Consider the following 17,120-nt stretch of genomic DNA (forward strand, 5'->3'; position numbering starts at 1 on the left):
TGCTTTGCAAATAGGCACTTGGAGGTCCTGGTGGACATTCTCTTCCCCCAGCAGCATTACAGGCCCTGCCAGCCTGGTCTGAGATTGCCACTGGGTCTGTACAGTCTCAGTTGTCTGGAGGTACAAATAGTAAAGTAGGAAGAAAGTTAATTACACTCTGCTAGTCTAAGTGCCATTTCTCTCTGATATCTTACATTCACTATCTCTGCAACTACACCCAAGGCTTATGCTCCACCACTCGCACTATTGCATGCAACATCTTCCCTCATTTGCTGTCACATACCCCAATCCCCAACACCACTAACCCCAAGTTACATCTGCGCTGCCTACTCACTTGTTGAGGAGAGCTCCCCCACTGCAACAAAAATACCAACTGTGCCACCTACTTGCATCCCCCATAATATCTGCCTCACAAGGAGGAAAACAGCCATCAGCTAAAGTCAAGACGTGGTGGGATGCCCATCCTCATGAGGAGAGGATCCAGATTCTGCTCGTCTGAAGTGGTTTACTAACCACGTCATTGAACTACATTGGCAGTTATCCTTAGTTTACTGTGCTGGGCCCAGCTGAGCGAAGACTACCTCCCTTGACTGTTGACTGCTCACAACCACAACAAGCCTCCTGGTCTTGTGTCCCTGTAAATAGGGACAGAAATACAGCAGTACTGTGAACGTGGCACCTCTGGCTAAGGGGCAGAGTGCAAAAAAAAAAGGAAGGATGCTCTAAGCACATAGGCAGATACAAAGTGAATGAACATTAGGATCCAGCTGTTCACCTGGAGTCTAAGCCCGGCCCAGTACATGGGTTGCTTGCACGCCTCTGAGCACCCTTGTCCAAATTGTCCTTGATGTTGTATTACAAGGTTGTTGCCATTGCATCCTGAAGTAAGCACTGAAGTGCAGAAGCGTAAAGTACAGCACAGCTGTGCCAGAGGTTCTTAGAGGCTAGAAGGTGCCTGCTGACACCAACCATCCAATGACAAATTCCAACTGCATATGCTCAGTTCATGTTTTAAAAATGATTTCTATTTAAAACATTTTTCTCTTCAAGTATATACTTTTTTAAAAAAGGGTTGTTAAATTGAAATGAAGAATGATAACCTGTTTCAGAGATTTTGCCGTGACTATGTATAGTCACTATGCTCCTAGGTGTCAGCAAATGCAGCCTACAAGATGCCAATGTCAGTGAATGTGGGATGCATGAGGCTGGTGCCCATATTGCACCTCAATATAGTAGTGGCTGGAGTTCAACATGGAGGAAGCAGTGAGCCAAAGTCGCCACTGGGACTTTTATGTCAAGAATCGTGTGTCCAATTTGCTTCTAGCAAGTGATATAATAGAAATCCGCATGTTAATGAGGCAAAATCTGTAGTCCATAAGGTTGTTATCAAACAATAATCCACCTTAATAATCAACATGCCACTGCTAACCACGAACCTTGCCTCACTGCCTGGAACGGAAGCATAAAACGCAGCAAATTGATTTTGATGTCAAGACAGGCCCCTATAAGATTCCACTCTGCATGTTTGCAAAATTACTTTCTGTGCACACAGACATGCATTATGAGAAAAAAATCTACCACCTTTAGAAAACTGAATATACAAGCTAGAAATTGATGCTTCACTTAGAAAGAAAATTTCCATCTCCTCCTCTATAAAGTGTTACAAATCGACAACTTTGGAATAAAAACCTTATACAATTCAAAGTATTAGTGCTGTAGTCATAGAATCATACTGCATGGAAACAGTCACTTTGGTCCAACTCATCCATGTCAATGTCTCTTAAATGTTGTAACTAAACTTACATCTACCACTTCCTCTGGAAGTCATTATTTCACTTAGATGTCAAGTATTGCTATAGGGATGAGGTTCTGGAGAATTTGTGGTACTGAAGAAAATTCACAGCAGTTCTAAATTCATAGCATGAGCATATTGTGACGAAACCCTCTGGTGATATACATTTGTTTTGTACTGAACAAGCCAGTACTGTGTGAAATGTAGCATTTAGAGCACAATCAGTTACAAGAGTCATTGTCAGCAACATTCAAGACTGCCCAGAGATGGGATAAGGCACATTGCATCATTTTCAACAGATCACTCAGGACAGTTTTGAGGTTACTGAACAGGAGTTCAAAGAAAACAGGCTGGGGTGAAGGTCATTAAGTATGGGAGAAAGAGAGATACTGATTCGATTTTAACTAGATTCCATTAAATTTACATTCCCTGAGTGCAACAGTTATCTATACTGCTGGAAAGGCAACTGAAGCACATAGGTTCTGCGTTCAAGGACTCTGTAAGGAGTCAAGAACAATTGGATGGCTTCATGCTGTTAGAACAAACTCAGAAAGGTTCTAGAAATTAGTAGGCAGTTAAGAATTAGTGTTAGAACTTAGAAGCTGTCCTGGAGCTGAAGAAATGGGAATATTTGCGAAAGCGTATTGCAGAGCAGCTGAGAGGAGCTACAAAGGAGCCTTAAAGTATTAATACTTAAGTGCAGTTGAGAGAGTGGGAGTTGAAAGGCTCACAAACATTATTTGCTTGACATATTGAATAGGTTTGGAGCTGGGGGGAAAACCGAGGGCAAGATATTATAAAACTTGTGTCTGGTCTGTAAAAGTGGGCCTCAAGGTGGTCAAAGAATACAACACCAGCCCTATGGACTGTTAAATTAGGTTGAAAGGGAATTCAACAACATCAGGATCAAGGCGATCTCTTGGACTACTTTTTTCTGAACTTTTTTTTCTGGAACGTTTTATTTATTTCCCCAAGTGACCTTGGTTTTTACATTAATTAGCCTCCTCCCCAAGGTCATAACAACATGGAATAAGCTAGATTGATGTGGTTTATAAAAAAAAATACTGGCAATGACTTCCATTTATTTATAAAATGAAGCCAAAACACTAGCTCGAGAAATTTGTCATTGACCTGGTGGGCCAAAGGACTCTTCCAGCATTATACTGTTTAAAGCTCCAAATTAAAACTGGAAAACTGTAAGTAATTAATAAGAGAACTGATACAATACTTTGCATACATGACTTACCTTTACTATAATGTAACATCTTGACTCCCCTCAGAAGTAATGGCTTACATAACTCAGTGATGGCTAAAAGCAAAGGTACAACTTTCTAACTAGAGTTCTACAGACATCGCTCACATCCCAAAAATCTCTCAAATTCTAAATCTGTCACCACAAAGCCTGTGAAAGGTATACCTCATAGTATAAGTTATAAGCACATTATTGATTTTGAAATTCAAACGTAATTGTATTTGAATCAGGAATTTTATGTAGAATTACCAAACCTTACCTGAAATACTTCCCCATCTAATTCAGCAAAGGCCTTCACAGCATGTTCAGGCATCATGTACGTGATGAATGCAAAGCCTTTTGGTTTCTTGGTTAGGCTGTCTATAGGAAAATGAATCTCCGCTAATGGTCCTGTTAGAATTAAAAATAAATGCATTGTTCCAAATTAATATAAATAAAATAAATGACAATCGTTTCTAATACAAACTGATTTAATTCTTCTGACTTTTGTAAATCAATTTTAAACCAAGTACATTCACTGCAATGTTTAAAAAATTGTTTACATATTATGAAGTACACTTACCAACTTTAGACAATAGCTAGAGTTGCTGGCATTTATGAAAAATCTAAGTTTCCACAAACATTTCCATCAGAATTGCAGTCAATTATAAAGGTTTCACTTTCAATTTATTTTGGCAACGTGCACTTTTTGCACTTTAACCTTTACTTCAAACTTCTACCAGTTTTGGTTTCTTTGAAGTTGTGATGTTGTTATAGTACAAGAGGAGGCCTTGCAGGCTTTTAGAGTCCATGACATCTGCACAACAATCCAGTCAGTCACATTCCTGCAACTCCTACACCCAGAACCCAACAAATGTAATTCATGTAAAAGCTTATTCAACTTCTATTTGAAATCAGTGTTTCTACCGCCACTATCCTCATGTGTGTAAAGGCATCACTGCTCACCATTAATAACATTCTTCCTTGCAACCCTTTTTTTTCCAATACCCTAATTCTTTGTTCCATTATCCTTGTACCATAAGCTATTGGAAATAGCTTTCTTTGTCTACTTTATCAAAACCAGTCATAATTCTGTGCACCTCTAAAAAATCTCCCTGTCTTCTTTTTCCAAGATGAAAAACCGCAGCCTCAGTTTGTCATTGCGGCAAAAATCTCTCACCCCGAAACCATTCTGGTAAATATCCTCTAATCTATCAAGAACTATCACATAATTCATAAAATGCTGGGATCAAAAATGTTGCAATTAGTGGTCTAACCAGATCACCGTGAAGCATTCAACATGATTTCCTGCTTTTATATTCAAATACCTGAATTTATGAAGTCTTCAATTCCGATGCACGTTGTTAATTGATGTCTCAATATATCCTGTTTCCTTCAAGGGCTAATGCATATGAACCCCAAGTGCCTTTGCCCATATGCGCTTATGTGACATCACAACAGCACGGGTTTAATTCCTGCACCAGCTGTTAGAACACTCCTTCTCAACCTCTCCCTTCTCCAATGTATGGATACCCTCAGATTAAACCACCATCACTCATCACTCTCACATGATAGAACAGCCATTTGGTCTGGTAAGATTACAGTGACTTTACATACCTATAAGCCACTATTTCCTCTTCCTATCCCTTCTGCCAAAATGCATGACCTCTCACATTGTTGCATTAAATTCCACTGCATTACATTATTTGCCACTTATTTGCCCATTCTGCTATGTTCTGTCGCAGACAATATCACCATCACTGTGTACAACAACTCCAAGTTTATTTCACAAATGTTGAAACTTTCATCTGAATTTCACTATAAAAGTATTTATACCAAAAAGAAAGCATTGGTCCTAGCACTGAAACTTGGGGAACCTTACAATCATTCTTAACTCTGAAAAATATACTTGCTGTCTTCTGCACATGGATCATTGTTATTGATGAATGATGCAAGTCTTATTAATGTCAAGCAGTCTTTCTGCCCAATTCTTTTCTCCAAATGGACACTGACCATCCAATTTCACAAACTTCAGTTTTATTAACGAGACTTATATGTGATACCTTATCAAATGTTTTCTGTTGCTAGGTCAAAAAAAAATCAAATCAGTCAAGCACAATCTGTGTTTTATAAGTTTGCATTTGTTCTCCTTAATTAACTCAAACCTTGTCAAGTGCCTTTTTTTCCCTCTGATTACTGTTGCTAAATATTTAACCATCTCAGATGTTTGTTATAAAGATTAGATTAGATTACATTACAATGTGGAAACAGGCCCTTCGGCCCAACAAGTCCACACCGACCCGCCGAAGCGTAACCCACCCATACCCCTACATTTACCCCTTACCTAACACTACAGGCAATTTAGCATGGCCAATTCACCTGACCCTGCACATCTTTGGACTGTGGGAGGAAACCGGAGCACCCGGAGGAAACCCACGCAGACACGGGGAGAACGTGCAAACTCCACACAGTCAGTCGCCTGAGTCGGGAATTGAACCCGGGTCTCTGGCGCTGTGAGGCAACAGTGCTAACCACTGTGCCACCCTGCCGCCCACAAAAGTTAATAAATAAAGTAAAGTATTTATTAACTTCCAGGTTGCATTGCTAACTATTCACACAATACTTAGGACTTAGTACCTCTATATTTCAGTATATTATCACTCCTTAACTCAGGAGTGAGCAAAATAGTGGATGAGTCAGCGAATTACAAGTCTTTGTTAATTTCAAACTCGAGTTGTACAGTCCTGCCTTTTTCCTTAGAACGTTGATGCTTCCTTCATGAAGGAGGCAGAGCTGGAAAACTGTGCCACAATACAATTTTGAAACAAGAGTACAAACACAGTCTATATTTAGCACTTCCTCACTTTAAAGTACAATTACTATTGCTTAAAAGAGACATATACTGTTGAAGCTTTTGGTTTTCACTCAGCAGGTCAACTGTAAGAATGCTAATTTCCTAAAGTTTGATCAGTTAACACCAACATGTTCCTTGCATTACTACTACTTGCAAACACTTAAGGGTGACAGCAGAATTAAAACTGTTTTGACTTAAGTTTTTTTTAATCTAAATTAATTTAAGAACAAGGTTGCTAAAGTAGAACAAGACATTGCTGAAACATTCAAATAGCAGAAAAAATTAAACAAAAAAATTGTCCATGATAATGACTTGCAAAGATTTGCGATGACTTGCTGGCACTCATCAGACTCAGGTGTCCAGAAAGCTTCAGTTTGCCATAATCTTGGGAAGGACTGTTAGAATTAATTATGAACTATGCAACTGTAATTCCATCTTCAAAATTAGGCATGCAATTATATTACTTTAAGAATCTGATTGAGACCTTAAAATTCAGTACGAGGAAATTCAGTTGATAAGGAACACATTTTCTTCTAAAAGAACAGGCTGAAAATTAATGTTTTCTTTGCTACGCAATTGGGAATGAGAATGACAACAGGCAAAATCAAATGCAAGAAAGATAGATTCTCACTTAGAAAGTAAGAATATCGGGAGATAAAAAGAAATGGAAGGCAATTGATATTTAAAAGTTCAAGTTGTCATAGCTATCACCATGACAGAAGAGGCTCAGTGAACCAAAGGACCTACCTGCACCTTTCTAAGATCAGTGTCAAACCTGTCTGACATTACATAAATAGTCATTTTGTAAAAATGGGGACACAAAATTCACTTTTTCCAAGAAAGGCAATTGATCACAACACATTAGAAAAAAATGAGCTAATTACCATATTTAGAAAATACTTTTTCTAAGTCTTCTTCTGTCGACGTATAAGATAAGTTTCGAACAAACAATCTTCCTGAGTCAGAGATATCCTCTTCCTCCTCGTCTTCTTTCTTTTCCCTTTTTAGCCATTTTGGGTCAACATTTTTTCTATCTGGTTTAGTTGTTTGAGCATTGTTCTGCCTAAAAAGTTCAATATATCTTCCACCTTTAACCAAAGCAGAAAATACTTTTGAAGTTAAATTTTAGAAAGTTATCACATTCTATTTCAGGTATTCCAATTGAGTAGTTATCCCTCTCTTATTTAAGGAAGGACTACACAGTAAATGGCAACACTTGACAAAAAGTAAAACTTCTTACCCATGTAGTCTTTGTTTCTTTGCAATGCCTTTTCAAGATCACCTTCTGACTCAAAATCAACAAATACAAAGCCTGCAAAATAAACCCACAATTAGATAAAACCAAATTTACAATTAAATGACAATCATGAGGAAGGTACAACCTTCAATATTAACAATTGAAGAATATATTAATGTTGAATTGACAGCTTTAAATTATACAGTATTTCTAATGTAGCTCAAGGTTTCAAAATAATCCAATTTAGACCCAAGGTTTGAAAGGTGAATTAAGAAACTCAATAGTGTGCAAAAAGAGGCCTATTTGCATGCATTTATATCTTGCTGAACTGACATCCAATTTCCCATTCCGCATGTGGCAGGGAAAAACTAGATGATGACAATTCCCAATGCAAGTCAAGTACCTGTTCCTGACAACACCAGCTTACCAAATGATCCTATAGGCCTCTATCTTGGATAGCAGTCGCTAATTTCTCAGGGTAAGCTCTATGCGCAATGAAACCTGCACACCCTGTCTGGAGACGTTAGCATCGGAAATGCATGAGCCGCACCACATCATCATGGCACATCTCCAACCAACTTAAAACACAGTGCTCCACTGAAATGCGGCACTTTAGAGCATTCCAATACATTTCATTGTAACTGCTGCTCGGCCATGTTGGCACATCAACAGGCAATTAACTCATGTATCAGAGGCGGGTGCAAATGGTCAGTCTCCTGAATATGAGGGTCCTATGTTTGGATTGATCTGGACGGATTGCAGGAGTGGGAAAGGAGGGGGGAGAGAAACACAGAGAGACAGCAGCTCTGGGTACACTTCAGACAATGTGCGATATAATTTAGTATGCTATGCTCTGCACAACTGAAGCTAGCACAAAGGGGATGTGACAAAGGCTGAAGAGCTGGGGCAGTAGCAGTCTTCTCAGAAGGAAGATTAAGATATTGTGAAGGAGGATTATCAATTTCAGCATAACAGAGTACTTAGGCTCAAGCGCAATAAGCTGGACAAATATAATTTAATCTGGTTTCAATAGAAATGAGGCAGGTGCAATGACATCTTTGATATTACATTTGCTGCTGTTTATAAGACAAGCAGCTCTCAGAAGTAAATGCAGTTTTGTTTGCTTTATCTTTTTACAGTTGTTCAATAAAAGTTTAGAGGAAATGATAGTCTAGTGAAAGTACCACGAGGCTATTAACCCAGAGATCAAGGGAGCTAGATTTGAATTCTGCCATGCGGATAGTGGTATTTGAATTCATTTTTTTTAATCTGGAACTAAAAGTCTATTGGTGAAAATGGAACCATTGTTGACTGTCAAGGAAAACCCATCTGGTTTATTAATGTCCTTTAAGAAAGGAAACTGCCATCCTTACTTGGTCAAGACCCACACAATATAGTTGACTCTTAAATGCCTGCTGGGCAATTAGGGAAGGTCAATAAATACTGACCTAGCCAGTGATCCCCACAGCCCACGAATGACAAAAAATAATTCAAACATTTGAAGGCTTTCTAGCATACACAATCCAACACTGAAAAATGAAAAGATATTATGCTACACTGAATACTGAGGAAAGAATAGCTCTTAGACAGGTCTATGAGATGGTACAACACCAATGACAGGCAGCTTGTGTGGCTAGATTGGTATAGGTGCACTTACAATTACAGTCAGACAGGTGATGATGTAATGAAACATTTACAAATATGCGCTAGTATTTGCGACAAAATATCCCAATGCCACTAATATGCCTTCAGAAGCTTTACTACTTCACTTCTCTCTCAGTACACTTTTTGTGAAGGGATTTTTGTGACAAGCAACAATTGACCTGGTGCACAGCTGATGCAGTTGGTGGAAATGCCAGAAGCTCCGTAAGACCATTAGACATACATGCAGAAGTAGGTCATTTAGTCAATCAAGTCTCCTCCACCATTCAATGAGATCACAGTTGATCTAGTTATCCTCATCTCCACTTTCTTGGCTTTTCGCCACAGACCTTGATTCTCATATTGATTAAAAATCGGTCTTATCTCGGCCTTGAAAATACTTAATGACCCAGCCTCAACAGCCCTCTGCAGTAAAAGAATTCCACAGATTCACTAACCTGAAAGAAGAAATTTGTCCTCACTTCAGATGTATGCCTCTATAATGCCACACCTTTGGTGTATGCATGAAAATAGAAGCATGGCATTATAGAAGCATACATAATGGGCAGCATAAAATTGCTTGAGGAAACTCACTAGGGCTTACAGACCGAAACCTGCTGTTAAACTCACTGAAATTGACACTTAGCAAAGGTTGGTGACACCCAGCCCATAGTGACTGGATTAAGTAGATATGATGGAAGTGCATTGGAGGAAAAAGAAGAAGAAAATAAAGAGCTCAACAATATCAGAAGCACAGCAAATAAGAAAGGAGGAGGATTGTGGGCCACTGTTTTAAAGGATGGCACTTGGTTATATACCAAATGCTAGGATGGAAAGTGAAGTCAACAAACCTGAACAGAAAAGTGTGACATCAAATTGTCCTTAAGAAGATGGTGGTGTAACAACATTGACAATAATGGATTATAGATCCAGAAAAGTGTACTAACTTGGATGATATATCAAAAACTGCTCCCAGAGAACTAAAGCAATGCAACAAGGCAATACTTTTAGGATTAGACTGGAGGGAAGCAAACGTCTTGTGACAGATGCACTTCACTGGGCTGGGGGAATAAAACATTAGATTGCAGAGAGTAAACAAGTGGCCTTAGGATCCTCAACCTGCCTGATGCAAAATGACTATTCTAACAAAGTAGTAGAATGAATGTTTTAATTCTAAGGTTGCACTTTCCATTCATACATATATGGACATATTAAGAGCAGATCATTTATGATCACAACTGGTTGCAACTTAGCTTTCAATCTCATAAAATAGGATATCATAAAAGAAAACAAGATTTTTCTTCATAGCTTGCAGAATACGCTTCACTTTATTGTTGTTGTACTATTCAGTGAAATTCCATTCATACAAAAAGAAATTAATTATCTTGACTTGGACAGAAATTTGATCAATTCTACATAATATACATGCTACAATACAAATTAATTTACCATCATAAAACAATCTGTTAAAGTGCAAACTAAACTGTCGATTCTATTTCATACATAACTCAAATATTGAAACATGTAAGATTCTTAATGATGCAAAAAGTTATATTCAATAGTAAATGTTTATGCCATGTATATCAGTCTGGGATTAAGAAATGCACCTTCATTGCTCAAACAATATAATTCATACAAAAATACTTGGTTACAAACCTGTTGTGTTTCCATTTGCATTTTTGACAATTCGGATAGCCACAGGTTTTATCGGAACAAAGAATTCCCGTATTTGTTTCTGGGAAAAAGATTTATACACCTTATGAATATACAGAACACCGAGTCCTTGTACATACAGGAATAACAGCCAAGATTTCATTCTAATGTTTAAATAATTCACATTTAAACTTCCTGATTCAAATTTTATCAAAATTAAAGAACGCTCAGTTATAAAAAATATTTATACATATATAAATCATAAACATTACAGGCTGCAGTAAAACAGCTTCTTTTAACTAGATGAACAATTTGTTCACATAATCTGTAAATATATCAACATTTACTTATATTGCCATGAATCAAAATCTAAAAAGAATTTTATCCCTGTCAACACAATAGAGATATCAGCCTCTACCCAATATTGCTTAATTCCTAAACAAAAACACCAAAGAATTGTAAATGCTGGAATCCGAAACATAAACATTGCTTAATCTTTTTTATAAGAACAGTGTTCCATGTGAATGCAATAGGAAGTACAAATTGAGAGAGATTGGTACCTCTTTCACACTGAAGGGGGCCCCTCGCAGCTTCAAAGTAAATGGTGTAGTTGGTTCATTTTGTTGTTTCTTTTTCTGAAAATAAATTAGTAAAGAGTGAGAAATCAAGTAATGTCCTCCTTAATTTTTGCAACATATTTACATTTGTCTGAAAGTAGTAACACATTGTACTGATGCATAATAATGAGATCAAACATGCTTAAAGTTCGTCAAATAATCCAGAACCCTTTGTATTTGCTAAATAATTCTGACGTTGAAAAGAAATTGTAACAGAGTCCCTTAAAATAGATAGTGAAGACTTCCTAATCAATCGGCTAAAAGCATTTGGTTCACTAACATCCTTTAGGGAAGGAAACCGCCGTCCTTATCTGGTCTGGCCTACATGCGACTCCAGACGCAGCAACATGGTTGACACTTAATTGCCCTCTGGGCAATTAGGTACAGGTAATAAATGCTGGCCTGGCCAGTGACACCCACATATCATGAATGAATTTTTAAAAATATTTATTTTTGAGATATTTACAATTGTGCAAATATCTAGGTTACAGTTAAAATAAGGCAACATGTACAAACATGCAAGGATGACCAACAAGTGATATGGAAAAAAAGAACTCTGGATAATGCAAAAGCTCATCTGAACAAAAAGAGATTCTTAAAAATACATTTTCAGAGCACTAAATGCTAACAAAACCTAATGGAAAAGATTGCAAACCTCCAGTTGTGTTTCTTCCCTCTGTTTGTTATCCTGCTTTTTTTCTCCACTTTCACAATTGCTGTCTGTATGTAATAAGCTACTTCCCTCAGTGGATAATTTCAGATTATTTTCTGCATCTGCCTCAGATTCATCATCACTTTCAGATTCGCCTTCAGCCTTCACTATTTTTGATCTTAAGTAATCCATGTCAGATACTTCATTTCTCAATGCAACATTTTCTTCTGTTTGCTTTTGTTTGCCTAGAAGAGAAAAGTTATTTTCAAAAATGTTTACACAATGCAAGTTGTCAACTTCTTTTCAGACCACGATCAATCTTTGCCCAGAAAAGTTGAAACTTCGTGCCATACATATGCAGCCTAGGCATTCCTAGCTATAGTAACTTGCAAAACAAAGGAAAGAAAACTTTAGTAAAGAAAAAAATTCTTGAAAATATTTTGCAAGCAAGAAATCTAAGTACAAGTTTCTAGACTATTGTGCCTGCACAAGTAAAGTACAGTACAGCAAAGAACTCTACAGCAATAAATAAAAGTCCACAACAGTTCTTCTACGGGTACAAGTGCAAACAGCAGACAAATTTTGGAAACAAATAGTAAGCACAAAGTTGACTTCAGTGCCTGAGCACAGAACTGTCATAAAATAAACTCTGACTGCAGCACAGACACAACGTGCACTCGATTTTCCCAATCAGTGGGAAATGTTGATGATGCATCATATGGAACGATAAAAGAGGCATTACGATGCAAAACATGACCAGGAAGTGTCAGGATAACCAGGATGTTAAAACAGGGAATGACAATTTAAATAAGGACATTAAAAAGAAACTTTTCAATCAAAAATAATTTAAAAGGGGATACTTAAAACAATGACTTCCTGAAAAAAATATTCACAGGCAAAATCCATAAAACTACAAATTATAAGAATGGAACACGAATAAGGCAATATATGTAACGTATTCACTTTTTGGTTCTTTAATAGTGTCCTCCTGCTCCTGACTCAATTCTTCAGAATCTTCAGAATCAAAGTTCAGGTAATCAGCCAACTGCGCTGCATCCTTTTTCTTTGCAGGTAAAGTATCATTAGTCCAGGTTGGTACATTGGAACGGTTCTGATGTACTGCCAGAAATTCCTCAAATTCATCATCTTCCTTCAGCTTTGGAAAAAACAGTCACATTTCCAGTAAAGGAGATATATATGGGTCAATATTGATCAAAAATCAAAAGCATTCAAACACAAATTAAAAATTCCTACTCACGTGCTCCAGGTTTTCAATGACAGACTTCTTCTGTTTATCCTGTAACAGAAAATTTCGAACTCTGAAGTATGTGATTTCTGATTTCAGTTTTCAGCTGAATATATAAAGTAAGCCACAAGCATAAAACCTAATTTAACTGGCTATTTAAGTATAGATATTTCAACTTTAAAAGAGGCCAGGCTAAAAACAACCGACCATGAAATACAGTACTACAACAGTCATGAGATAAAGTTTTAGCACATTGTTTTAAATAATCAAACACAACTACATGAAGTTGTTTACTTAGGCAGGAAGAATTTTTCATAACAGTATCCTTTATCTGGAAACCTCAGGACCAATTGATTTTCAGAAACCGAATAATTGTGGTTTTCAGATACAGCTTACTTACCTGAGGTAGTTGGTTAGTTCGCTGAACTGCTGATATTTTGTCCTGCTTAGTTTTTGTGGTCTGGACTGGACTGTTAGGGCGAGTGTCACTTCTGTGTCTTCTCTGCAGTGGTTTGTACACTGGGTCTGTGTTTCTTGATGGCATTTTTGGTTGAAAAATCAGGCCTCCAAGGATTCTCTAGCATGTCTCTGGTTAGCTTAACCTCGAATGGTTACTAGCCATCCAACTTCATGAACACCAACTGGCAACTAAACAACATGATCCACTCTCCCTCATCTCTGTACACACAGACCAAGACCATTCGAGGACAAACTAACCAGAGACACACCAGAGTGTTCTTGGAAGCCTGGTCTTCAACCAAAAAGGCCATCAAGAAAGACAGAGATAGACCTAGTGAACAAACTGCTGCAGAGAAGACCCAGAAGTGACACACACCCCAAGGCACCAGAACACACAAAAACTAAGTGGGACAGAACAACAATGCTTCACAGAAGCGAAACTAATTATGTTACCCAGCATGGTAACAAAATGTCTGTACGAAAACCCAGAAGCTCGGTGAGCTAACCAACTACCTCATCCACAACCGGAGCTACAGATCTTCACGAAAACCTTAAAGCTTACTTATCTTACAGGTTACTGTTTATTTCAATTTATTTTTATCAGCTTCCACTGCTGATCCTGCCAGTATGTAGTCTTGTAGGTACTGATAACTGTCCTAAGCTTTATCACCAAGTTTTCTCCTTTTAAAAATAATCCTGGACATTGGATTTTCAGTCTTTTTGGTCCATTTGGGTCACAGGAGCATAGGAACAGATATAGGCCATTAAGTCCCTCAAGCCTGATATGCAATTCAATGAGATCATGACTGATCTGTGGTCTAACTCCACATACATGCCTTTGGCCCGTAGCCCTTAAAACCTCTGCTGAGCAAAAATTTCTCAGATTTAAAAGGAATAATTGACAACAAAAATTAACAACTGTTCAGGTCCATTCGGGTCAACCTGTTCAATGAGGGCATTTTTTAAAAGTAAAACATTGATTTTTAGGTGTTTTCGGTTTTTGGACATACAGATAGCGACATACTTGACCCATACTTAAATTGGGAATTACTGCAGAATTCCAAAATTCAGAGATATCTCAGTGTTCTTGTGTGCAGGTCACAAGAGGTTAGTATGAACATGCAAATAGTAATTAAGCAGACTGATGGAATGCCTTGCCTTCTTACAAAAGGAATTAAACATAAAAGAAAGAATGCTATACAGAGCTTTGAGACTACATCAAGTACTGTGCAGTTTTGGTCTCCTTATGTAAGAAAGGAAGCAAATGCTTTGGAAGTGGTTTGAAGGAGATTAACTCAATTGATAGATAACTGAAATTAGAAGGTTAACTTATGAGGAAAAGGGTGAACAGACAAGGTTTATTTACACTGGAGTTCAGAAAAGTCAGGGGTGACTTGATTGAAGCATAAAAGATCCTTTAACAGTTTTGACAAATGGACGTGAAAAGCATATTTCCTTTGTGGACGAGTCCAGGGCCAGGGAGCAGATTTTATGACAGAGATTCATAAATTCCTTACAGAGTGGCAACAGGCCATATGGTTCAACAAGTCTACACTGACCCTCCAAGAATATCCCATCCAGACCCATTCCCCTATCTTATTACTTTACATTTTCCCTGACTAATGCACCTAACCTACACATCCCTGAACACTACAAGCAAATTAGCATGGCCAATTCAATTAAACTACACATCTTTGGACTGTGGTGGAAACCAGAGCACCTGGAGAGAACTCACAGACACTGGGAGAATGTGCAAACTCCACACAGACAGTCGCCCTGAGGCTGGAATTGAACTCAGGTCCTTGGCACTGTGAGGCAGCAGTGCTATATGGAAATACTTCCCACCCACCCCAGATGGATCATCTGCTCAGCATTTCTGGCTGAAGACTGTTGCAAAGGTTTTTGTACTGATTTGCTGAGCTCTACCATTATTGAGGATGGGGATGTTTGTGGAACCTCATGCTCCAGTGACTTGTTTGATGAGCCACCACAATTCACACCTAGATGTGGCAGGACTGCACAGTAATCATATTTTGTCCCTTCGACAAGTTGATCCTTTATGTCCTCCTACACTCTTCGTTGATGCCCTGACTTTATGACAATGGTTGAGTGGGGTATATGCCAGGCCATGAGGTTGCAGATTGTGCTAAAGTATAATTCTGCTGGTTCTGATGGCCCACAGCATGGATGCGCAGTCCTGAGTTGTTAGGTCTGTTCCATTTATCACAGTAATAGTGCCACGTAACATGATGCAAAGCACTCTTGATATGAAGGCAGGATTTTGTCTATACAAGGACTGTGCAGTGGTCACTTTTACCATTACTGACATAAACACAGCCACGTGAGGCAGTCTGATTGGAGGGGATGAGATCATTTTTTTTTTCCCCCTCTTGTTGGCTTCCTCAGCACCTACCACAGACCCAATCTAGCAGCTCTGTCCTTTAGGACTCAACCAGCTCAACTGCTAGTGCTGCTGCTGAGTCACTCTTGGTGGTGGACATTGAAATCCCCCACCCAGACTTACTTTTGCATCTTTCCCACCTTCAAGTGCTTCCCCTAAATGTTGCTCAATAAGGAGGAGCACAGTGTCATCAGCCAAGGGAGAACATTCTTGGTAATCAGCAGGAAGTTTCTGTGTTGTGACCTCTCCCAAACAGGTTCCTCGAAGATTAATTGTGAATTTCACTGTTTGTTAGTTTTCCCACACGCACTCCGATGTCCAGCGATACATGAAATCAACAGCAAGAGCAGTGACTGCGCAGGTTCACGGTGATGTCAGTTTCTTTCCCTCGCTCTCTCCTGCACTGACCTCACCATATGCTTCCTTGGTCTGTGACCAGTGGAGTGCCACAAGGATCGGTGCTGGGTACACTACTTTTCGTCATTTATATATATGATTTGGAATATGAGCCTAAGAGGTGCAGTTAGTAAGTTTGCAGATGATACCAAACTTGGAGGTGTAGTGGACAGTGAAGTAGGTTACTTCAGATTACAATGGGATCTTGATCAGATGGGCCAATGGGCTGAGAAGTGGCAGATGGAGTTTAATTCGGATAAATGTGAGGTGCTGCATTTTGGGAAAGCAAATCTTAGCAGGACTTGATGGTAAGGTCCTCAGGAGTGTTGCTGAACAAAGAGACCTTGGAGCGCAGGTTCATAGCTCCTTAAAAATGGAGTCACAGGTAGATAGGACAGTGAAGAAAGGATGTTGCCAGAGTTGGAGGATTTGAGCTATAGGGAGAGGCTGAACAGGCTGGGACTGTTTTATCCTGGAGCGTTGGAGGCTGAGGGGTGACCTTATAGAGGTTTACAAAATTATGAGGGGCATCGATAGGATAAATAGACAAAGTCTTTTCGCTGGGGCGGGACAGTCCAGAACTAGAGGGCATAGGTTTGGGGTGAGTGGGGAAAGATATAAAAGAGACAGCTTTTTCACGCAGTGGATGGTACGTGTATGGAACGAGCTGCCAGAGGAAGTAGTGGAGGCTAGTATAATTGCAGCATTTAAACAATATGTCAGAAGGCATGGGATAGTGGGAAATTTGGCCAGTTGGATAGAGAACTGGCTAACCAGTCGAAGTCAGAGAGTCGTAGTAGATGGTAAATATTCAGCCTGGAGCCCAGTTACAAGTGGAGTTCCGCAGGGATCAGTTCTGGGTCCTCTGCTGTTTGTAATTTTTATTAATGACTTGGAAGAGGGAGTCGAAGGGTGGGTCAGTAAATTTGCAGACAATACGA

General features: G+C 38.8%; 1 protein-coding gene across 4 annotated transcripts in view; it reads right to left on the minus strand.

Annotated features, from left to right (window-relative positions):
- Positions 1-17,120, minus strand: part of rbm19 (RNA binding motif protein 19) — a 243,640-nt gene that overhangs the window by 207,783 nt on the left and 18,737 nt on the right. For all 4 annotated transcript variants that reach the window (XM_043715848.1, XM_043715850.1, XM_043715849.1 and 1 more), the window contains 8 exons: positions 12,936-12,974; positions 12,641-12,833; positions 11,681-11,922; positions 10,969-11,043; positions 10,412-10,490; positions 7,118-7,189; positions 6,762-6,965; positions 3,304-3,434 (listed from right to left, as the gene is read on the minus strand). In XM_043715848.1, the coding sequence (XP_043571783.1) occupies positions 3,304-3,434; positions 6,762-6,965; positions 7,118-7,189; positions 10,412-10,490; positions 10,969-11,043; positions 11,681-11,922; positions 12,641-12,833; positions 12,936-12,974 (1,035 nt within the window). The remainder of the gene's footprint in view (positions 1-3,303; positions 3,435-6,761; positions 6,966-7,117; positions 7,190-10,411; positions 10,491-10,968; positions 11,044-11,680; positions 11,923-12,640; positions 12,834-12,935; positions 12,975-17,120) is intronic.

The sequence above is a fragment of the Chiloscyllium plagiosum genome, chromosome 25 (assembly GCF_004010195.1).
Source record: "Chiloscyllium plagiosum isolate BGI_BamShark_2017 chromosome 25, ASM401019v2, whole genome shotgun sequence".
Lineage (NCBI taxonomy): Eukaryota > Metazoa > Chordata > Chondrichthyes > Orectolobiformes > Hemiscylliidae > Chiloscyllium > Chiloscyllium plagiosum.